Source organism: Osmerus mordax, chromosome 24 (genome assembly GCF_038355195.1).
Source record: "Osmerus mordax isolate fOsmMor3 chromosome 24, fOsmMor3.pri, whole genome shotgun sequence".
NCBI classification, from domain to species: domain Eukaryota; kingdom Metazoa; phylum Chordata; class Actinopteri; order Osmeriformes; family Osmeridae; genus Osmerus; species Osmerus mordax.
The window spans coordinates 6,019,245-6,042,014 of record NC_090073.1 but is presented as its reverse complement, the minus strand read 5'-3'; the positions used below and the strand labels follow the sequence as shown (position 1 = coordinate 6,042,014).

Genomic DNA, 22,770 nt, shown 5'->3' with positions numbered 1-22,770 from the left:
TTCGCATGACCGAGTTCATTTAAATCTGCTGAGGAGGGAGAGGTCTTCTGCCTTTCCTCTGCATTGAAAGCTGCTATTTCTTCCGTTGCCTCAGAACAGGGCAGTCGCTTTTCGTTAGCCAGTTTGGCACCAACTGGGCAGAAGCGAAGATACATGCCAGTATTGAAGAAAATATACGGTTTTCGTCACGAAGATTAACGAAAAGAGGTTAGACTAATTCTACCACCGAACGCAATCAAATTCGCTTGATGTGACTTTTGTGGAGGCAAAGTGAGAAGCTCGCTAGCCAGAGGGAAGCGATTAAAACAAGAGTACGAGTCTGGGCTACTTGATAAGTAATTTCACATTCATTGAAGTAGTTTTCGACATACCGGCATCATGACCCGAAGATCCTGTGCCATTTACGCTACTGGGATTGTGTGCGCTCATCTACTGATTGTGGGTATCGCCTTGGTCGTGGCACAAGTCTTCCAAACAATGATTCACTCTCGGTTAAAAAAGGTGAGTTGGAACTTCAATATTTCGTTGTCATACGACAATCCCTTTATATTTTCTAATGCAATGTGCTTGTGTGATCAGTTGAAGTCATCATCTCATGGTATTAGCTAGCTACCCAGCTTTACATTGTTACAGCATAAAATTCTCTCAATCCGCATCTGCAGTACTAATCATGTAGCCGTGGATCGGTATACGCGCATGGTTCCAAGGTCGCCCCTCTCTTTTCATTTAAACTGAATTAATTATTAAAAGATACATTTGATCCAACCTGTATTTAATTAATCCGCAACATTGATTGAGCTCAGACAAGTATTCTGAGAAATTAAACCTTAAGAGTGATTTTGTCTGCAGATCCTCTCGAAGCGCGTAGTAGGCTACCTGCCGGTAGGATAGGCTACATCACTTATTTAGCCTGCTTCAATAGTAGAAAATTAGAAAATATGACCCCCGCGGTTTAATTAAAACACTTTGTAATTGAAAAAGTATTTGAGAATAAAAACAGGCTTGTAAGTGTCTTGGTTAATTTACATCAACTGTTTTATAGCGTTTTCGGTCAGGTAATCTTGTGGTTAATTGGGTTTACCATCAAGCCTTGATGGTAAACCTAGCCCTTGATTCAAGGGCTAGGTTTGTAATCTCAGTCTCCATGAATGGTCGGGGGTGTTGTGCCTATGCAATGTGGGGGAAGGGAGGTTGACAGACTGGGGGAGTCCCTCTCCCATGGAAATACTTGTCATTGCTCCTCACCAGGTTGTGGTATGCGCTATATATAAAGCACACGTTTCAGACTTGGACAACTTCAAATTCGTGTATTTTAAAAGTGCTGTGCCCTCTCGAACAGGGGTTAAAGGGAACACACGATGCTCCTCTCACAGTTCTGGATGGTATCTGTATGGGTTGTCAACAAGCATACTAGAGTTTATTCAGTCTGGTTTAAGTGGCAGTTAGATTACGCTGACAGACGGAATAGGAAATTGACCTCTTGCAACGTTACCCTACAAAACACAAACATAACAAATATCAACTAGCACTTGTCTCTAGTCAGCCGCTCACTGTTAGTTGTGCACTTTTTTAAATATCAGTTTACTTAAAGCAGCAAAATGTCAACCAGTAATAGTAAACGGTTTTCAACCGGTTCAGTAACTGGGTGTGAAAGGGAGGAGTGTAGAGAGGTGAGGATCATGTGAAGAATGTGAGCGATTCCTTATACCGTTAGAGCAGACATGACTTTCTCTTAAGGCCCTCACACAATTGTAAAAAAACTGCACTGACTGTAAGGACAAACTGTTTTTCACACATCTCAATGGTGTACAGTAATTTCACTCAAGTTTGATAGTCTGATTCAAAAACTTAAATGTAACAGTAGTAAATTGTCAATGTCAGTTTTTCTTCTCATGGTGAGTGTGTAGTAAGTTGTTCTTCAGCCACACCCACCTGTGTGGGACTGTCTTCAACTCTCATTAAAGCTGAAACCTTACCACATGCTTTTATGTGACTCAACCACCGGGAAACAAAATGGTGATATTTAGATTAGATGTCCCTCACTGATTTTGCCCAGAGGGAGATCAAGGATTAGAAAACATTTAGAAGATAAAATGTTGTTGATATGACGTCTGTGGAGGCCTTTGAAGGGACCTTCCTTTTCCAAGGTTGGTAAACGAGACGTTTTAGGGGTTTATCAATCTTGACAATCTTGCTGAGTAAGGAGTCCACCATTAAAAGTAATGCGTATGCACATGGGATTGTACAACACAGGAGCATTTGGTAGTTTATATTTCATGATGCTTTGTGGCGGATGAGTGTTGGTGGGTTTGATCCTATTGCAGTTACCCAGTTTCACAATTAAAGCAAGTGCATCAAGGTGATGGTCAAAATCTTTTTAAGCCAATGACTGGAAAGCTAACCTCTTCTCCTTCAAAACCGTTAGTCACTTACGTGGGACCTTTAGTTTCACACAGCATCTTTCAGGAAGTGAACCGATGCATCATCCTGTCCTTTCAGGATAGGTTGGCTAGTCATGTACTACTGGATTATGCGTTTAGCTCCTCAAATACAGGAAAAGGTTTTGCATCTCTGTAGAGCCACACCTTAAACTAACATGCTTCATTTGTATTTTGCAAACCTGCCCTCAGACATTTGGTAACATAGATTAGAAGTGTGAGTGGTTTACTTGGGAAGGGAAAATGAACCACACACGATATGTTAAAAACAGGGAACCCTAGCTCACTTTGGTGATGGAAATGCCCTTTCTAGTATGTTTTCTGTAGACTTGTCTCTCTGCGATTCCAATAGTGTTGCTGCCACAAGTCACCCCCAACTGTTAGTTGTTTTTCAGCTTCAATGGCAAACAATTCACGGATTTATGCTGATTCACGGTTTTATGCTGATTCACAGTGGACAACAGTGGGCCTGTTCCCATCACAGTTGAATTATCTGGTTAAAAAGCTTCTTTCTATCCCGTTCAGACATCTATCCTTGTAATTACATAAACTGTCCACATCACTGACTATCTGAAACTGTTTGATTGTTGTAGTGATAACTGCCTTGTTGTGGAATTTGCCAAACTCGGCCCTGAACACGTAGGCCATAATTTCTAGCAACACTCTCAAAAGCTGTGGTTTGAGAAATTCACGGCACATAACTTTACTGTTCATATGACTAATGCGCAGATGATTTCAGACCATATTGAGTGATGTAGGGAGGGTGTAGCTCGGTGGTTAGAGCACTTGACTGCAGATCAAAATGTTGCTGGCTCAAACTCCCATCACTTTAAATAAGAGCCTTCAAGGTTAATACATTATTATTATTATTATTATTATTATTTCTGAAATAGCACTGCATTAATGGGCGGGGCTCTAGTTTGATTGGACATCAGAGTATTGCAGAGGACTCAATTTCCCAGGTCTACTTGTACCACGCAAGTCTCGCTCTGGCTTCCCGCTTTTACCAGTATTTATTCACCTGCTAGGTTCCTTATCCCCCTCCAGCACCCTGAGGCTCTAGGGTTCTCGGGGTGATGCCTCACACAGGGTCTTTGTTCATTAATTGCGACATGTCCTCGTCCCCTTGCATGAATGAAAAAGGATTGTTGATGGACGTTGCTTCTAGAGCCGCAACAAAATTGGTTTTGAAAGCCAGAATGAGGCCAGCCAAGTTTTTATGGCATAACCGACCAAAAAAGACAAGCCTGGGCTTCTTCTGTCGTCCTGTATGATGACAACGAAACTGATAACTCTGTAAATGTTGGTCACTGTTCGAGTCTGACTTTCCTTCTACTTTTGGTTGTTGTAGGAATTGACTTTGACGGAGAAAAGCCAAGTATTTGAGTCGTGGAAGAACCCTCCACCCCCGGTTTACATGGAGTATTACTTCTTCAATGTCACCAATCCAGAGGTTTTCCTAGCTGGTGGTAAAGCAGCTGTCACTCAAATTGGACCATACACGTACAGGTATGTGTTTTCCAAAGTTAAAGTTTTTAATGGGAAGACTCTTTTACTCAAATGATGTACTGGTTCAAACCTGCAACCTCTATCGATCTGCTGCCTAATGATTTGTCACTGAGCTGTACCCATCCAAATGTCTATGAGATCCTTAACAAATGATGGTCTCAGGCTTATTTTGATATTTCAGCCCTAGTGATTGGGGGAGGTAAATTCTAGTCATGAGAGAAGTACATTACTGTTCCATTGTTTCATTTGTTCTGCTATGCTGAAACGGAAGACAAGAAGATCTATATGACTACCCTGACTGTTCCACCACAGGGAATACAGACCCAGGGAGAATGTGACCTTCCTCGAAAACGGGACCAAGGTTTACGCCCTGAACCCCAAGAGCTTTGTTTTTGTTCCTGAGAAGTCTAAGGGAAACCCAGAGACGGACATTCTGAGGACAGTAAACATCCCAGTTGTGGTGAGATACGCGTGTGTGTGTGGTTGTGTGTTTTGTACGTGCACTAATTATCTTCTCCGAGGGAGTGTGAGTTGTGGGAAAGTGTTTGCACAAGTGCATCCGGAGTCAACCTTACTATTTGTGAAGCTACACGGTCTTGTTTGCACTCCATTGTTCCAACAGATCAGCCATTCCATGTATAAAGGATATACTTGACGTTTTATTATGACATTTGTTGGTAGCTTATCGGAATGGCTGGACTTTTTCCCAGTTAGAAAGACTAAACTCAGGCCAGCTGGATGACTGCATGGAAACCATTGACACTTTTGTAAAGAGTTGTTCAGAAATCCACATTTTGAAATAATAATGGGAGTATTATCTTTCGGCTAGGAAAGCGGGTGATGGGACCTGAGGCCTAACTCTACGATTACATCTCTCCCTTCTCTGTCAGGCTGTCATGAGTGAGCTCAATTCCTACTCCTTCTTCCTCCGCACCCTGGTGTCCATGTGGATGAAAAGCATCGGCGCGGACATCTTCATGACGCGCACCGTCCACGAGGTGCTGTGGGGGTTCAAGGACCCTCTGCTCAGCCGTCTCCACACCTTGAAACCTGAAGTGGACGACCACTTTGGCCTCATGTGGAAGGTGGGTCCTTGTTTATTCAGAGCGCCCCTTCACGGGAAACCCTTTGCATGTGACTGGACCGGTTAGCCTGAGGTCCCAAGAGAGAGGTCATCCCTTTTGGGGGGGAAAATGAGAAGTGGCGTTTATACTGACAAAGCTTTTTTTACTTCTTCTTTTTTCTGTGAGTTGTGTGCAATTCGGACTCGTGCTTACTTTCATACACGCAGTGGGCAGACGTGGTGGTTGAACAGTCTTACGTAGGGCCTTTTTATTTGGACTTTTTCTAAATGACAAGGCTGTAGTCAACAGCTGATCTCTTACAAAGACAAAATGAGTTCTGTACAGAATCCTTGCTGGACCTGAAAGGTTTCTGTCTGATATGAGCTGGTTTTGAATTGGCAAAATTTTGAATTAGACATTCGATCTGTTTCTAACTGGACCTTCCACTGATATGATCTCATTTCTCTGAATCTGCATATTTATGTCTCTCTCTCTCTGTGCCTTTGTAGAAAAATGGAACCCACGAAGGAGAGTTTGTGTTCCTAACTGGGGAGAAGGACTACATGGAGTACGGGAGGATAGACACATGGAACGGCCTGAGGTAAGACATGTGAAATGTCTCACTGCCGTGTCGGTTGCAAGAGGACGAAACTACCCCCATCCTAGCCACTACGACTTTTGCTTTCTTGTTTTTCCACTCGGGGTTGGATCTTCACGTGGTTGTAATTGATGGGTATAAAAAAAATCATGTCAGCGGTTTCATTTTGAGTCCTTGAGCACATTGCGTTTAGTCATCGTGGAACCACTCTGGAATTTAGCCAAATCAAGTATTCAAAGTCCAAGGAAAAACTCTTTGCTCCCTGTCGGGAACGAGTAGATTTGCAAAATAATTATTTGCCTAGCCTTGTTGGAGTGGGAAACGCCAACATGGATGTATCGCATACATGAATCTTAACAGCAAAACGCCTTGTATTCACATGTTTCCTGTGTGCTGTCCACAGAGAGATGTCATGGTGGTCATCCAACCAGAGCAACATGATCAACGGGACAGACGGCAGTGTCTTCCATCCACTGCTGTCCAGGAACGAGCTGCTCTACATCTTTGCTGCTGACCTATGCAGGTAGGCAGCCTCGTCTCTCCATACCCGCACGTAGCTTTGTTGACAGGCAAAGCAGAAGGCTGGGACTGCAGCACGGGATCCAGGTTTGGTAAAGAAATTACCGTTGGCTCATAACTTGAGCCAACTTGATTCTTGAATTGGCGTGTTCGAACACATTTGGGGCCACGCCCTTGGAAAAGTATCCAAATGATGTACGCAGTGAGCTACCAAAGTGGTCTAAGACGGAGAAATGAAGCCCTGTGTTGAGCTCTCTCTCTCTCTCTCCCCTCTCTCTCTCTCTTCAGGTCTATCCACCTGGCCTACGTGGAGGACGTCGAGGTGAAAGGCATCCAGGCGTACCGCTTCGCGCCCCCCGAGGACGTGCTGCAGAGCCCCAAGGTCAACCCCGCCAACGAGGGCTTCTGCGTGCCTGCCGGGGACTGCCTTGACACCGGGGTGCTGAAAGTGAGCGTTTGCCGTGAAGGTGAGGGCCCAGTCCGTCGCCCCTGGCTCCACCTGGGTTATGACCCCGTCATGCCTGGCCCAGTCACCCACTTTTAACATCAACATTGTTTTATTTCACACTCAAAGCCCTGATCCCGTCCAGTTCAAGCCAAGATTGCAGCCCAGCCATATACCAGACATGAGTGTTTGAACAGTGAGGTTTTACTCAATATATGTGTAATGATTAACCGTAGACAGCACTGATTCTAGGGGTTTATTGTCCCACAATGACTGAACGTGAGTGCTCCGATAAGGCAATCATGCATGACTTCTACCCTCATGAAGAGTTCACCGATAAAACCCATGTCCTACTGTTACCTTTCAGTCAAGTCTTGTGACGAGAATCCATGAGGTGTTCTTCCATTCGACTGTGCATGCCAAAACACTTCCTCTTTCAGTGTGGTGCAATAGAAAGTAAATAGTTTAAGTTAGGTTGACACTCATTTTATTGTCTGGACTGCATGAGCTGTTAGCAGTTTGATGGTTTCTCAATTCCAATTTTGAGGAATTCTCCTTAGTATACCGATGACCCCATGATGAACATGCTGACCTCAAACCTGTGGGTTGGTTGATTCAAACTCTTTTTTTGCCAATGTCAGTTTATTTGACCGTGTTTCGTACCGTGTGCATTTTGACAAAGACAAGCGACCTAGACACTTGTTTACACAACCTGTCTCTACCAGGACAGACTCATGGAATCCCAACATGTGTATTTGAGCATTTCCAAAACCCCAAGTCTGATAAAGAATAGTCTATTAACTGGAAAATAACTTGTATTTGATTTGGACTGTCTGATGGGTAGGATTCTTTGTTTTATCTAACGTTTTCTGCTTGTATTTGTTCTGGTTTTCCTCCGTAGGAGCACCTATCGTTGTGTCCTTCCCTCACTTCTACCAAGCAGACCCCAAGTACATCAATGCTGTAGAAGGTCTGAACCCCAACAAGGAAGAGCATGAGACCTACCTTGACCTTAATCCGGTACGAAATCTAATCTACGGCCACTAAATATTAGGTTTACATGATTTTCAATTATTATTATTATTTATTTTGGACCATAACCTTTTTATTGTCTAGGAATGAACTAAGCCAGTGTAGAAGCTGTAAATTATGTTTTAGGACACTTTCCGATTAGCGTTTTGTTTTTAGAATTCATCCCTTTTTTTTCCTCCCCCTTCTCTTTTCAAGACCACTGGTATCCCTATTCGTGCCTGCAAGAGAGCCCAGCTCAACATCATCTTGAACAGAGTTGAAGGCTTTCCGTAAGTTTGACCGTGAAAAAAAATATATTTATAAATGTTATAAATGCCATCACCTCTCATCCTAATTAGTTTCTTCAACTTTCTGTACCTACAGCGCAACCAAACACATCAACCAGACCATTTTCCCCATCATGTTCGTTAACGAGGTGAGTCTGCCTTTTTCAAATCGTAGAGAAATGATTGAAGTTGAACATTAGCAGACTTGTGATGCCTCGAAATGGCCGTGGAAGGTGTCTGGTATCTATAAAGTCAGTGACCCCCCTCCCCTCCTCCACCCCAGACGGCGACCATCGATGATGACTCAGCGACTCAGATGCGAACTCTGCTGCTGATTGTGACGCTGGTGTCCAACTTCCCCCTGCTCATCGTGGGCATGGGGGCCATCCTGCTGGTGGTCCTCGTCATCTTGGTCTGCAGGAACCGCCAAAAGGTAAGCCGCTCCCCTCTCCGAGGGAGCCCCTGCACGCACCCGTCAGGAGACCCTGTTGTCATTTTTAAGGAAGTAGATAATCTCATAATAAATGAGATTATCTACATGTATCTACATATCTGCATGTGTGTGTGTGTACACACACACACACATGCATCCGGGTGTTTTATTGTAGTACAGTTCTTTGCATTTCTTAGTTTAGACTTTGTTCTTGCATGGTTTAAACATTCCGATGGTGAGTTCTGTAATTAAGCTGACTGGTTGAACCCTGACTACTGCATGTTAACACAGCATGACACTGAAGCGTTTACTGTCAGCACGTCCTAAACTTTTCTGGATCAAATGTGGTTCTTGCTAGTCCTGGCACACAGTCCCTACATAGATCAAACTGGCTAACATGGTTCTCTTGTCAATGCTCAGAGCAAAGCCCTATTCAGTACCAAAGTGCAGTGCGCTTTAGTGATCCTAGGGAGGGCAGTGTACTTTCTACGTGGTTATCTGTGTTTGTCTAGATTAGTCAATCGAACCCTTTAGGAGAACTCTTAGCTTAGAACAGGCGCAGCTGTCTGAAGTCAAAAACTGGACAAACCCAGGGTAGACCTACACCAGACTACATGGTTTGAAAACTAGCGACAGATCAAATGGGCGTTGTTAGTAGACGTTGTTGAATACATTTAGCCTAGCTTGACGGAAGAAAAAAAGATGATGCAACATGCTATGATTTTACATTTCTGTAACCCCCCCTTTTTTCCCTTCTTTTATAGAATGAAGTAAAACGTATTGATTTTAATGAAGCTTTTCATTCTTTTACTGTAAGTCTTAATTTTGACTTTATTTGCTGTTTGCTTTCATCCTTGCCTGTTATCCATTTGATTATTTTATCTTAATGGGACTTTTATTTTATACTCCTACCTCAGTGACATTTGTTTTCTTGTTCATTTGGGGGTTTAATATTTGTAAATGTTGTGGGTCTTGTTGTAAACAATTCATATTCATTAGTCCAGTGTTGTAAGACATCATTATACTCAATGTCTGGACATTTTCTTTCAAATGGTTGATTAACTGAACATTTCCCTCTTGGTGATTTCCTTCCAGACGGCCAAAGACGAAACGGCCTACACTCAAGTCAGCGACAAGCCTGAGGAGCCGTCAGAAAACCACGCCAGCCAGCCCATGAAGAACGGCTCTTACATAGCCATGTCTCCAGTGGAGGCCCAGAAGTGTTGATGGACGCAGGGGTAGGGGGTGGGAGCAGAGGGCAGGGTACAGCACAGTCCATGCTGTGCTGGAAGCAAGGATGTATGTCTTTTTTTTCAGTCTTAGATATCATTTTTTCTCCCCCCCCCCCCCCCCGTCTTTTTCTATGGGAGTTTTCGCAGCCCCCAATAAATGTCAATCAAGATGTGGCTCCTTCCTAATGGTCCGCCATCTTGATTGTCCGAGCTTCTCGCCGGCCGAGCATGCCCTCTCTGCCTGACACACTGCTACAACTCCCCCCCCCCCCCCCTCCGCCAACACAGTATCTCCTAGGCCTCTGCTTCGGGTCTAGCTAGCCCCAGCGCTGGCTTTCATCGGGGGACGCGGGCTCTGCAAGGACACGCCTTTTTGTGTGTGTGTGTGTGTGTGTGTGTGTTTAGCAGCTCCTCTGAGGAATTCCGTAGCATCAGCTGTGTGCATGCTCACCGATCAAACCCCCCCCCCCCAAGCAGACTTCAGCTGTCCTACAGGGCCTGAGGCGCAGGGTAGTGATCACCTGAGGTGCCGACCGAGGGTCTTTCTAGAGATCTTCATTCCATCCGTGTTTGGTGAGATCGGGTCTCTGAAACGAAGACAACAGATGTTTCGGTTGAGGGAAATGGAAGTCCTCCTCCCTCTCCCCCAACTCTCTTCAGTGTGTGTGTGTGTGTGTGTGGGGCTCAGAGTAGAAATGGTTTTGGTAACAAAACTGTGTACTTCCTTTGTACAAAACAAGAACAAAAAATGGACTGGGCCAAATAGTTTATAGAATATTTGCCTTTTTCTAAGATGAATCAGTGCACATGCCTCACTCATCTTATCAAATGTAATTAGTGGCTGTGTGTGTGCGTGTGTGTGTGTGTGCGTGTGCATGCTTGTCGTACACTGCTGTGGCCTGTTTTGATGGACTACGGGCAACCATTTCTTGATGCAGGCACAGTATGCTGTGACAACTGAAACTTCCTTTCCTTTTTTTTTTTTTTTTTTTTTTTCTCCAACCACAAATTTCCTATAACACTAGTTTGAGACGTAGCCCTCCAAGTTAAGCATTACTAGCTAGCTGCTGGGATCGTTCAGGGTGGAACCTATAGCCGGATGTAGTTGTGCCAGAAGCTTTCATCTTTCTGAGCAGAGGAAGGGATAGCCTACGTACCCAAAAAACTTACAAGGGAGACTTGAACCTACTTTCTGCCTTACAAGCTTTTTTCTCTTTCTTTTTTTGTTTGTGTGTTGATAATGTAAAAAGCTGGAAATCTTTGTCATTGTACATATTGTAAAGGGGAAATATCCAGCTACCTCTGACCAAATCCAGCAAGAAGTCAAAGGTTTGCTGTCGAAACTTCAACTTGGAAACATTCGTGGGACTACTTTGTGAGTCTGCACTGCTACTTAGAGAAAGCACAACTGGATTGTTTGAAACCAGTCCTCCAACAAAGTTACCGACCTTTTCATATTACGAAGGTCTCCTGTCTGAAGCAGCCGTTGGTGCTGTGTAATTAAGACAGCAGACATTGTGTAGATGCCAGTCGTGGCGCCCTCCGCCGTGGCCAACAGTCGTTTGGCTTGCCAAGGAGCCGAAGGCGTTCAGACGAACACGGCACTTGAATCCCCGTTCGTCTTCTGTGTGATGTCCCATGTTTCTTTGTTGCGTTGGTCACCAGTCTGTCATGTCAAACCTTTGGCGGTTGCCGCCATAAACTGAATTAAGGCCATACTACTGTCAACTTGAAAATTGTGATCCCTGCACTTTTCCCTCCTCCCTCCCCTTTTTGAAAAGAGAAATTGTGCCCTGTTTTAGTTTTCGGTCTTTTGTCCTGGGCATTTGATTCAAAATGCTACGGTCCTCACATGCATTTCATTGTGGTGGGTATTTCAACACTGCCTTTGTTACTTGCTTTTCAGTACTTAAAGTATTGTGGTTTTGGTATTTTTTTATATTTTGATTGCTGCTAATAATTTGCCATAACGTATGGACTTGTATTTGTATGGCTACCCATGTGTGCTCTTGTTTTCTCAGTCCAAGAGTTGCTAGGTTTCTGTAAAGCATCTTTGTGGATATGAAAAAATACCTGAGCACCGAATACAATGCCCATAGCTTGCTGCCAAGTACTGGAATAAGCGGATAACAATAGATAGCAACATTAACCCCAAGTATCATAATTATTACCACTCGTCTTTTGTCATTTCATGTTATTGGGTGACTAGTTGTACGCAAGATGATTTCATGTTATATTGTTTGCGTTATAATAGGGTTAGTACTGGAAGCACTACTTGTTGAGTATTCGCTGAATACCCTAGTAAACAAATGAAGGAGAGCTGTCGAAGCAAACGTTAGATTTGTGCCATTAAGGATCATGCTGATGTATGTCTGTCTGACAAATGAATTCTTGGAAATGCAAATTCTATTCATGGATATAGGCTTTTATGAGCTTGAATCCTACATGCAGGCAGTCATGGCCAAATGCAAACCTGCCGTGCTCCATATAATCACAGTATATCTTTACCATCCTTATTGACTTGAATTTCAAGACCTTAACCCGCAAGTTGTGTGTGTGTGTCTCTAAACAGGCGCACACCTGAGCCTGTTCCTACTTCTCCCTCTGACCCTTTGTGTCCAATCATTCAAGCCCATTGGCTCTGTCGTGCTTGACCAAAGAACCCGTATTGACCGGTCCCAGTGCCGTGTTTACGCTTCAAGATTACGGTTGTGCCACCAGTGCGGCCTACTTCAAACAGTGCCAGGATCCAAGTCTGGTGTCTGCACCAATGGTTATGAGGTGTGTGTGCTATTCCCAACCAGGCAAAAAATATATATATCCTAAATTAGTTTTGTTTGTTTTTTTTCTTCAAAAAGAGCCAATTTGGTTTTGGTTGTTTTCGCACAAAGCGAGATTTGAAAGGTTTAGAAGAGGCTGTAAACATGCAAAATCGCTCAGTATTATACCATGTATTGAAACAGCAATGCAAAGTTAAGTAAAAAGATTTGTTTGTGGACGAAGTGTTTTGTAATCGGCCACACTATTTATGTATCAACGTTGTCAAGGATATCTTATTTTCTGTATTTTTGTTTTGGTCCAGTTTCATTTCTCTTTATATTTTGTCATATTCTACTGGGGTCATAGAGCACATTTCAGTTTTTCTAAGATTTCTTCTTTATTGCTTCACCAAAATACAAGTGTAAAGATTATCTCACACTTGTAAACTTCAGTATCAAAGCCCCTTAAGAGAATAGCTGTATGGTTGTGAGTGGTTTGTGTGTTGGATACATTTGAGTATTAAGATGAAAACAGATGTATAGACCTATTTTTGTGGTGCCAATGCACTGTTTTGTTAAACTGGACTGATGTATTGGAAGGCTGACTGTCTGTATACAAATAGGTTGTCCTCATTGGCAAGCAGGCCACAGGGGAGTGTACACTCAATCAAATCCATAGATGAATGAAGCCCTCCTTCAGGGATGATAGTACTACGTCATCTTAATTTGCTGTGTAGCAACTTAATCATTCAACCCCTCAGTTTCATGGCGTGTGAGTTACAGAATCACTAACAGACCTTTCTTCAGTTTCCTTGATATAGAATCTGTTTTTGTTGCTGAATATGACAATCCTCATGTCATGTTAGATGCAAAATTATTTCAAAGTAATATCCCTTTTTAGTTTTGATAATTTACACTGCACAAAATGTTTTTACAGTGCTTTTGTAAACATTTTTAGTGTATTTGCAAAAAATAAAAGTTGCAACATGCAAAGTTCTCAGTTGTTTTGACACTTCATTGCCCTGTTCTATAAAACAACATTGGTATATAGTGACAGTTTGACCAACTATTTAAAACTGTCAGCAGATGGTACAAACAAACACCACAGTCATGTTTTGTTATGTGGTACAGTCATTATCTACTTATCTCACCATACAATATAATTTATTCACCTCTACCTTTTGGGACATGTTAGGCAGATCGTATTTCATCCTCAATTTGGTAATATTTATAGATATTTTCTAAATTGATATTTTAACCCTTACTCATTTTTTTGTAGACTGATCTTCAAGTGATATTGTTTAATACCATGCCTTAAAGTGTTTTTGCTTGAAAAATTGTGGGTGGAAAGAATAGTTCAACCTATATAAACCGACACTACCCTAACCTAGTTTTACCGTTAATGCAGCGGTTTGTTAAAATGTCCCTAGAAGCCCTCGAATTAAATAGAGCTATGGACCTCCTCTGGTTGCTATAAACAAAAGGTAAGCCACCATGCTTTAAAGGGAAACTTCGGTGTTCTCCGTCTCATTTAGTCACAGACGTGAGAGATGGGGACAGGGAGAGGTTTAACTGAAGACAGGGTGAGAAGGCGTGCTAGGGCAAGTTAACATCAGATAATAGGTAAACATGCACTTAGGAAGCTTTTCAATGGGCCCAAAAAGCACCTCAATTAAATATGTTTACGGTTGAACCACCTCCATTCGCTCGAACGGTATGCGGTCTTATCGTGAGTTACGTAAACTGGTACTATGATACTGACATTATTCATACTTTTCTGATCGTTAATAAAGAAGTCGATAGGATGGATTCTACCACATTGTGTCCCGCCGTACCACGACGGAGCCGGTAACATGTTTGGGCACATATGGACATGAGTGGGTGGAAGCTTATCTCAATTAATACCCGTACGCACTTCATTGCTTTGGTTAAGCTTGCTCATTCAAATAGCAGGCACGAAACTCCGGATTCAAATACCCTTCATTTCAAAAGGGCTTTATAAAGTTGTATTTAATGTCTTTAATCACACATGATAGCATAGCCTATGGATTTGGTTGAGTATGGTATTAGGCAGCTGCCGACTCCAGACTGATTTATGCAAGTCAACCAATTTCCTACACAAAAAGGTTGTTCCTTCCTGTTTCTTTCTTCTATAGAGCAGCTCTCACCGAAAAACACACCTCTGCTAGAATCTACCCTGTCAATCGTAGTACAAAATGTAGAGCCCAGAATGTCAGCGTAGTGAGTAAAATGGTATGTGTGCGCCATCTAGTGGCTGATGTGGTATGTGCGTTGTCGCCATCTCATCAGCTTCACACTGTCCAAAGCGGCAGAAATAACTCGGCCATTGGGTATAAATAAACATAAAGCAGACCTCTCCCTTAATGTTTTTTTTTTATCATGGGAAAAACATAAATTTCAAGCAAAATAAAACCCGTTACACGAACTGTAATACAAATTCAGATAAATTCTACATTACATATTGAGTCATTCATTACTCAAAAAACACATGCTTAGCATGTTTAGTTAAAATATAAACACATATATATACTGTATATATATTATTGACATAAATATTCAACAAATGTTCCATTCTGATGTCTTGAATAATATTACAGACAAGTTATCGTCAAAATATTTATTGTAAACCAAAGGTTATTCAAAACTCTAATGGTGTTCTTATGGTTGACAAACCCCAAAATTCGGATAAATAATCAAGCAGTTGGTACGGGCCAGAGGAACAGGGTTCAGAGAGGCAGGCAGGTGAGGTCTGACTTGTGGAAGATGACTCACCCCTACGCTCTTGCTTAAAAACAGGCCGATGTTCCCACACAGAGTTCATCTGAGAACAAGATCCTACTGCATCGTCCACTGTCGGGTTGGCAATGACGCAAAGTATTCACTCTCTAAAGAATCCTGAATATCCTATAACTAAGGCACCAATAACATTTAGACCAGATCTACAGTGTGAGTCCCAAAAAAGTCACGGCTGCGCAAATCTTCTCACAAGCGTGTACATATTAAAGTACTAATGTGTTACGAGTGACATATGTCTCCAACACGCCGTCCAAATCCTTCCTGGGATATCCCGCCAAAAACATAATGTTGTCAGTGACATCCTGAACAGCCCAAAGCCGTCTCTTTAAACTTTGACCTCCTTACCACCGTCCCAGTGGAGTTAGAATGAGGCAGCCCTACGCTTAATCGTGGCTAATCGCCACTGCTGGCACTGTTTACGGGTCCAGCTCCTAATGTACGTCAGCAAAGCAGCTTTCAGTCACTCTCCAGCCTCCAACTACTCTCTCTCTCACACACGCACGCACACACACACACAAACACACGTCATATGTTTGGATCCCCCTCCAGCTTGGAGAGGTCAGTGGCGGTTCCCATGAACATGCTGCGTCCTCTCTCCAGACGGCTCTTCTTGTCCGTCACGCGGAAAGCCTCCATGAACTCGTCGATGTCGATGTTCCCGTCTTGGTTCACGTCGATGGTGATGGCCAGGTCCGTGATGGCGTCGTCGGTGATCTCCATCTTGAGGTAGACGCTCAGCAGCTTCCACGTTTGTCGGAAGTCCTCCATGGTGATGAAGCCTGGGGGAGGATGAGGGGAGGAGGGGTGGATGACGGGTGTGGAGGGGGGGAGGGGGGACATCCAGCAGATCAGTTGGTTAATGATCCTCTTAGCTCGGAGGAGTCGTCCACCACCTGCCACTGACGTTGGAACTGACCAGCCACAGGTCGGCTTCTGCAGGGTCATGAGGTGGCCTTCGATATAACACAACGTAAGAAATCTCCAAATCTACACACCATACACAGATCCGATACACTGGCCCCAGGCCTGGGAACACCAACATGAAGACATCAAACAAACGAAAACTATTGTTTTGACGCAAGAAAGTGGATTGTGTTATTGTTGGAAATCCAGAATGTGGACAAAGTATGAAGTGCTTCATGCGCTTGACCATGAAGTTACCCTGGAGCCACTCTACCTCTCTAGCTTCCTTACAGGAGGTTTAATGGGACATCTGTAAACAAAGGGGATCCGTTTAGACATTAGTGCTTACCAGAATTGTCTGTGTCCACAATCCTGAAGATGGTTTCAAGGGTGGAGCGATGTCGGTATAGGGTTTGCAGCAGACCCTGCTCAATGTGCTGTAAGAGGAACATTTTTGTCTTAGTTTGGAAATAGCATAATGGTTGAATCTAGACTTCTGTCAGACAGTTTCAATTCAAGAAGCGCCAACGAAAGCGTCCTGTCTGAGTAGACCACTGAGCTGGGGCTTTGTCCGAATGCTATTGGCCTCCACTGCTTGAGCATTTTCCCAACAAAGTTTTCCCGTGGTACAAAATATGGGTGGGCACTGTGATACACTGCGACATTGTCACGTTACGTTCGCAAAAGCGTTACACCGGCACAGCCAGTACCTCCATGCTCGGCTCGTTAATGGCGAGTTCTTGGAACCATTCGTGGTAGTCCAGCATGTTGTTGGCCGTTTTGCAGGTAACCAGCTGAGAGCGTAGCATTCGCCAGGGCAGGCCCAGACGCATCACACTCTCCACAGCATTGGCCCAGTCGTTAAGAGATACCAGGCCTGGATTAGAGGGCGAGACGGGAACAGGGAGAGAAAGGGAGAGAGACAAGGAAGGGGAGGGGGGGGGGTGATTGAAATAGTGTTGATTATTCAAGATTAGGCGAGTCACAACAACTGAAATGTCAGGTTCCCATGAAACCAGCGAGAACAAGAATTGGAAGTAGTTTGGCTCAATGCGATTACAAGGCACAATGGGCAACACAATGAGGCGAGCTAGAATTACTTCACTTGGAGATACTCGATGTTAAGAACGACACAATGGAGACAATGAAGGGCTTTTGAGTGAATAAAACAAAGACTTATTCACCCGGGAACTGAATGTTTGATAGCTCACCTGTGTTTTCAGTGTCATACTCTTGGAAGGCACAGATGAGGTCAGATTTGTGTGAAAACAACTGCTCCCGTAGAACCTTGAGGGCTGAATGCTCCGTGCGGCCCACACTTTAGAAAGGGGAAAAATAAGTTTTACGCGCTCTTTCATCCGCTGTATATATCACCTGCTCTTCCAAGAAGGAGAATAGCGCGTACCATTGCCTCACGGACAGTTCCCGTGTCAGGATGCTGGCCTGATACTGGATCAGATAAGGTACCAGGTCTGGGCCCAGTTTCACGTAAGCCCCCCTGTTACTCCCCACCTCATAGTAGTTAGAGGCCGAAAACAAAGTCAGCACCTGGAATGAAGAAACAGCAGGTTGATTCATGTAAATAGAAAAACATGGTGGTTTACGCTTTACATCAAGATCAGTTGCCTAGATTTACACGAGGAATTCTCGTGTAAGGAATCAGCTAACTAGAATCCCAGTAACAATAGGCCGTAACCGTATAGCCACAGCACAGCCTCATCTCTGCCTTCCCACGCAGGGAGAGAATACCCTGAGACACCTCACCTTGCGGTTGTGGCAGAACTCGTAGCCCTCCTGCTTGCACTCGTGTGAGCGGATGATGAGCTGCAGGTTGTGTTTAGCGAGGAAGTCCTCTGTCACGTCTGGCCCCCAGTAGCAGCCCCCTCCCCTCACCTCGTTGGGCATGCAGCCGTTCTGGGGCATAGGGTCGCTCCACAGCAGGTCTAGGATCTGTGGGGGGGGGGGGGGGGGGGGGGGGTCCATTTTTCCATTAGATAACAGTAAACAGTGTCAGGAAGAGAAAAGCATTCCGAAAAGTACCGTATTCAATCAAATGACAAATTGAACTAACACTGAATCAACCGTCTGAGGTAATCCACTTTAGGCCTGATTACAGGGCATTACATGAAGTACTCCTAACGTTGGTATCTCTATTATGCTGTTAGTCAGAGCCTTGTACTCGAATGGATGTGTTTACAATGTAAATTGAAAACAGGATTGCTTCCAAGGCTGCTGGATTAAGACGCAGAATTAACTTTGATTTCAGACTTACACAAAAAGAGGCACCTAAAGTCAATCCCCTGTCCTGACATTTTTGCTGTGCTGACCAAGTAGTTCACCGTCATCATGACTCAGAGCTAAACTGAAGCCTTGGCAGGAGCTCAAGGGGGGAGTATAGTTACAAAACTCTTCAGAGGCAGGTAACTATAATCTCCCTCCATCCATCCATTCATCCCTCAAACCATCCCTCCATCAACCTCTGCAGCTATCCCACTCTATTCATCGCTCCATCCAACCATTTTCCCATCCCTCCAAACATCCATCCATCCTTTCATTCATCCCTCTATCCATCCCCTCATTAGTGCCTCCAGCCACCTGTCTCCACTCCGAATCTCCTTCCTGGTGGTCGGTGGAGTCCGTGGAGGCGTCCGACGACACCATGTTCAGCGGCGTCTGACTCAACCCAGAGTTGACCAACTCGGCCGGGCGCCGTAGCAGCTCCGCCTCCTCCGGCGCCGTCCGGTCGATCCGGTCGGAGAAATCCTGGAGCGACCGGCGCTGGAAGCTGTCGCGCTCGGGGAAGGGCTTGGGGTCGACGAGGGAGACGCGTCGCAGGTTGCTCTTGGGAATCGTCGAGTCCTCGTCGATGTCACAGTCCACAGACAACTGGGCCGCTGCGCTCGGGAAACTCTTTTTGGGAGGCTTCAGAGCTGACACGTACTAGAAGAGCAAGAACCAGAGTGTTGAGGCACAGATCACCGAAAAAATGCATTATTAACAACCTGAAAAGGCTCCCAAAGAAAAGAAAAAGGGAGTTTGACCCGTTTTCAAGAGGGATAGCGGGTTTTCCTCACCTTGTGCCTGTCCACCCTGGCTAACACGCAGAGATCTGTGGTGTCAGAGATCCCTCCGTGTAAGATCAACACCTTCTGGTCGATCACTGTTGCCAGGGGCAACCAGCTGAAGATCTTCTGGAGAAGCTTCAGAATCCGTTTGCCGTGCATCTGGGCAGATACATCACACAACATTGCTCGATAATAAAGATGAAGCTTATCATTCAATACATTCACCTCAATGCTGACATAACAAACATTTCTAAAGTTTAACTGTATGAAGACAATGGATGGAATTCGATGCCTGAGAGAATGTCAAAAAATAAGCAGGGAATCCATTTTCAACATTGCTTGTGTTTATCAGGGGAATGGACCACATATAAATAAAATGTATACTTTTGTGTCACCCACATTTGAAGAAAGTTTTATCTAGCGATAATCAGAGAGGATTCTAGCATTCCTTCAGGGGCCAGACCTAGTATCATCATCACCTCATTACCTCCAAGACATAGAGGAACACATGACCTAAAGACAAGCGGAGTCAACACCTTAAAATCCACTTAGTTACATAGACGAGTCACTCAGACATGTGCATGAAAATAGTCCCTTCCAGCAACCAGGGATTCCTCCCCTAGAGCTTACTGCCAACCCCAGCCAGCTGGACGTTTTGGATGTGATTCCTCCTGGGCTATTAACCCTCGTGCTGCCTTCGGGTCACATGACCCAAAGGTTCATAACGAACCATCGTTGTGTTTACCCAATTTTACCCAATACAAAAACAAATTAAAATAATTTTATTTTAACCTTTGCAACGTGGGGGGTCTGAGACAGCCTAGCTGTTAAAAGAAAATGCTTCACTTTGTATGCGGTAAATCTGTCGCAATACGACGGAGGGTCACAATGACTGATGGGTCAGAATGACCCGAAGATAACACAAGGGTTAAAGAAGCACACAGGATCAAGCCTGGTGGGTTTTTAAGAAGGATTAGGAACTAACACCATATGGTAAACAAACTACAGAGAGCCCAATCACTTAGGCATGTTCATGAACGTTCATTGAACTGGGCGGGTATAGCTCAGTGATAGAGCATTCAACTGTATATCAAAAGGTTGTCGGTTTGAAACCCCAACTGTACATCGTCTTGGATAGAAGCGTCTACCCAAATAGGCACAGTGTTATTATTAATGACGGACATCCGTCTTACCTTGTATTTCCCCAGGACCTCCTTAGTGAAGCCATACCTAAACAAGTCACAGAGACATTGGTCAGGTATTTGGCGTAATAGTTATAGGTTTCCACTGTGTGTGCCTTGAAATGAACTCTTTCATCGAAGCGCTCTGATTGGCTCTGGGACTGCACCTCAAGTTGACGATGTGGTCTTCGTGGTTTCCCCTGTTGAGATGGACGTCGCTGGGGTACAGCAGCAGGAAGGAGAAAAGGATGAGGAGAATCTCGATGGAGTCTTTGCCTCGGTCGACAAAGTCTCCATTAAACACGTATGGTCTCTCCAGGGACGGCATTCCGTTCTAGAAGACACAAAACAATAACGTTCCATTCTTAAGGACAAACAACAACAATCGCATTCCATTCTAGAGGACAATAACAACAATAAAAGTCCATTTACATGTTTGGCACACAGAAAATTGATTATTCTCTCTGTGCAATTACACATGGCTGCCAGTGATGAGCTATGGTACGATGGCTTACCTTGTAGAAGATCAACAGCAGATCCTCCAGTTGACCATGTAGATCACCTTAGATTCAATAACCCAGTGTCAAAACACTCATGTGAATGCATTGCTAATCCCTAAACACATCCACACCCTGTGAAGTCGAATTTGCGACTTGATACGATGTCTTCATACTGTGTGAAACGTTTCGCGAGCATGCACGTCAGTTACATTTAGTCATACACTCTAAAACTGTGATAACTGCTGCTTTCTCACCACAGATGGTGATTTCCTTGCTGTTGCAGGTGGAGATGCGGCTGATGTTTGGCAGACTTCGGAGCAGCTTCCAAGTTTCCAGGAGGAGTTGGAGAACATACCGAGAGTGGAGCTGCTACTGGGAGGAATACATGTGGAGTCAGGCAGATACAGGACCACCAGGTCCCATCCCCTCATAGTCGTTTGTAGAGAGAAATGAAACGTCACGATTTCCTTCATCCAGCTTTACGACTATCCATCTGTCCATTCGTCCATCCATGCATCTATCCCTCCATCCATCCATCCATCAAGTTATTGCAAGGTGCAGCACTTAACAGTACAGTATCACACCACCTCTGTGTCTCTCCAGAGGCACCTACTCTCTTGTTCCTGAAGGCATCGACAAGGCCAGCTGCCTGGTTGACGTCCAAAGGGAAGGTGAGGTGAGGTCCTGAGTAGATATCGGGGATATCGATGTTCTTGTAGCAGAAATGCCGCTCCCACTCCACATCCCGACACACTTCGTTCTCCCGGAAGATGCGGGAGATCAGTTTTCCTGTCAGGATGGGACTACAGTAAGAGTATTTCTAACGGGAAGTGTAAGTCTGTGTTTGTTTAAGAAGGGTTGTTTATATGACTGTATTGTAACCTACAAACAAGGGAATAGTCTTACGCTCAGAACTAGAGGGTGTGAAATTGTCCATGAGGTATCCAAGGAAATTGTAAAGCTGCATAGAAGAAAAAATAGATTTCATTTAAACACACACTGGATACTAAATATCCAGTGAACTGTATTTATCGCTATTTTTCTGCATCTAGTAAAATATTTTTGTAAAAAAAAAGTCTCTTTCACCTTAATCTGGGCCTGTTCCCCAGAATATTCAATAGACTGGAAGATGTTCCAGGTGTATCTGCGCCTCATCTCCATACGAGCCACATACTGTCGGTACCAGCGCTGGATCAACACAGCCGCCTTCATCGCTACCGTGCAAAAGAAGAGAGACGTTTGATCCAAACAGATATGAAAGTGTGTGTTTATCTGTATACATGGATATGGGACTTGGTTGATGGGAGTCTGATTATACAGTGGTAAAGAGTGTTTTTTATCTAGCGCTAGACGTGATCAAACTGCCTTTTTTTCTATTCGGTGTGACTATAACTATCATCTATCTCATGTACAGTATTTAGCTTGTCCACAAGGACTAGTACAACACTGAAAGGAAGCACTGACTTACATATGGCGGCTGCAAGTTGTTTTGCACAGAGGAGAAAAAAACCCATTAAGATCAGCTGAGGTTTTGAGGACGAGATAGTATAACTATACCATGGTTAACCTCAGCACTAGTTAATTGTGTTTGACACTTTCGTTAGAATGTAATACACATACATCAGTATCTCAGCTGTACAGAAGGCATTGAATTTATTTCAGAACTGATTTACCTGGTACAAGGGCTCCTTCAAGTGGCAATTCCAAATAAAGTAAATTAATAATTAGTTCAGATCAACAATAATGTAAATACAAGTTCAAAACGAGGACGATAATGCGTCTCATGAACCAACAACAACCCTTGATATTCCTTGTTACCTTTGTCTGACTTGTTCTGGTGGAGAAACTGGTGGTTTTTTGTGACGCCACATCCCATGGCTGTTCCTGCATCAGATCATTCGGTTACCCATTGTCACATAGTGTAAGATCATTTCACAACTGCATTTTATTCGATTAGTCTGCACTTTTCCCCCAAAGTGTCTTACAGACAGGCATATCGAGAGTGCAGC

The 22,770-nt window shown here is 44.0% G+C and overlaps 2 protein-coding genes across 2 annotated transcripts; one reads left to right on the top strand and one right to left on the bottom strand.

Moving 5' to 3' along the window:
• Positions 1-83: 83 nt before the first annotated feature.
• Positions 84-13,291, top strand: scarb2a (scavenger receptor class B, member 2a). Its single transcript, XM_067228082.1, has 13 exons — positions 84-501; positions 3,790-3,947; positions 4,260-4,407; positions 4,838-5,032; positions 5,521-5,612; positions 6,013-6,132; positions 6,417-6,595; positions 7,475-7,593; positions 7,801-7,874; positions 7,969-8,020; positions 8,155-8,304; positions 9,069-9,116; positions 9,400-13,291. Exons 1-13 carry the CDS (start codon positions 379-381, stop codon positions 9,529-9,531), a joined length of 1,590 nt encoding a protein of 529 aa, XP_067084183.1. The 5' UTR covers positions 84-378; the 3' UTR covers positions 9,532-13,291.
• Positions 13,292-15,637: 2,346 nt separating this feature from the next.
• ppef2a (protein phosphatase with EF-hand domain 2a) lies at positions 15,638-22,637 on the bottom strand. Its single transcript, XM_067227901.1, has 18 exons — positions 22,580-22,637; positions 22,435-22,449; positions 22,230-22,238; positions 21,848-21,975; positions 21,668-21,722; positions 21,375-21,550; positions 21,016-21,130; positions 20,777-20,823; positions 20,429-20,595; positions 20,274-20,310; positions 19,090-19,239; positions 18,611-18,955; positions 17,780-17,965; positions 17,421-17,563; positions 17,227-17,333; positions 16,726-16,892; positions 16,365-16,452; positions 15,638-15,891 (listed from the first exon to the last, which is right to left on the bottom strand). Exons 1-18 carry the CDS (start codon positions 22,635-22,637, stop codon positions 15,638-15,640), a joined length of 2,247 nt encoding a protein of 748 aa, XP_067084002.1.
• Positions 22,638-22,770: the final 133 nt, after the last annotated feature.

What these genes read in the sequence shown, in the direction of transcription:
- scarb2a (XM_067228082.1), top strand. Translation starts at nt 379, where the DNA reads ATGACCCGAAGATCCTGTGCCATTTACGCTACTGGGATTGTGTGCGCT. An exon ending in CAGTAAACATCCCAGTTGTG is followed by an intron (nt 4,408 to 4,837) that starts GTGAGATACGCG and finishes CTTCTCTGTCAG; the next exon opens with GCTGTCATGAGTGAGCTCAA. An exon ending in GACACATGGAACGGCCTGAG is followed by an intron (nt 5,613 to 6,012) that starts GTAAGACATGTG and finishes TGCTGTCCACAG; the next exon opens with AGAGATGTCATGGTGGTCAT.
- ppef2a (XM_067227901.1), bottom strand. Translation starts at nt 22,637, where the DNA reads ATGGGATGTGGCGTCACAAAAAACCACCAGTTTCTCCACCAGAACAAG. An exon ending in GGGAACAGGCCCAGATTAAG is followed by an intron (nt 21,723 to 21,847) that starts GTGAAAGAGACT and finishes TCTTCTATGCAG; the next exon opens with CTTTACAATTTCCTTGGATA. An exon ending in ATGCCTTCAGGAACAAGAGA is followed by an intron (nt 21,131 to 21,374) that starts GTAGGTGCCTCT and finishes TCCTCCCAGTAG; the next exon opens with CAGCTCCACTCTCGGTATGT.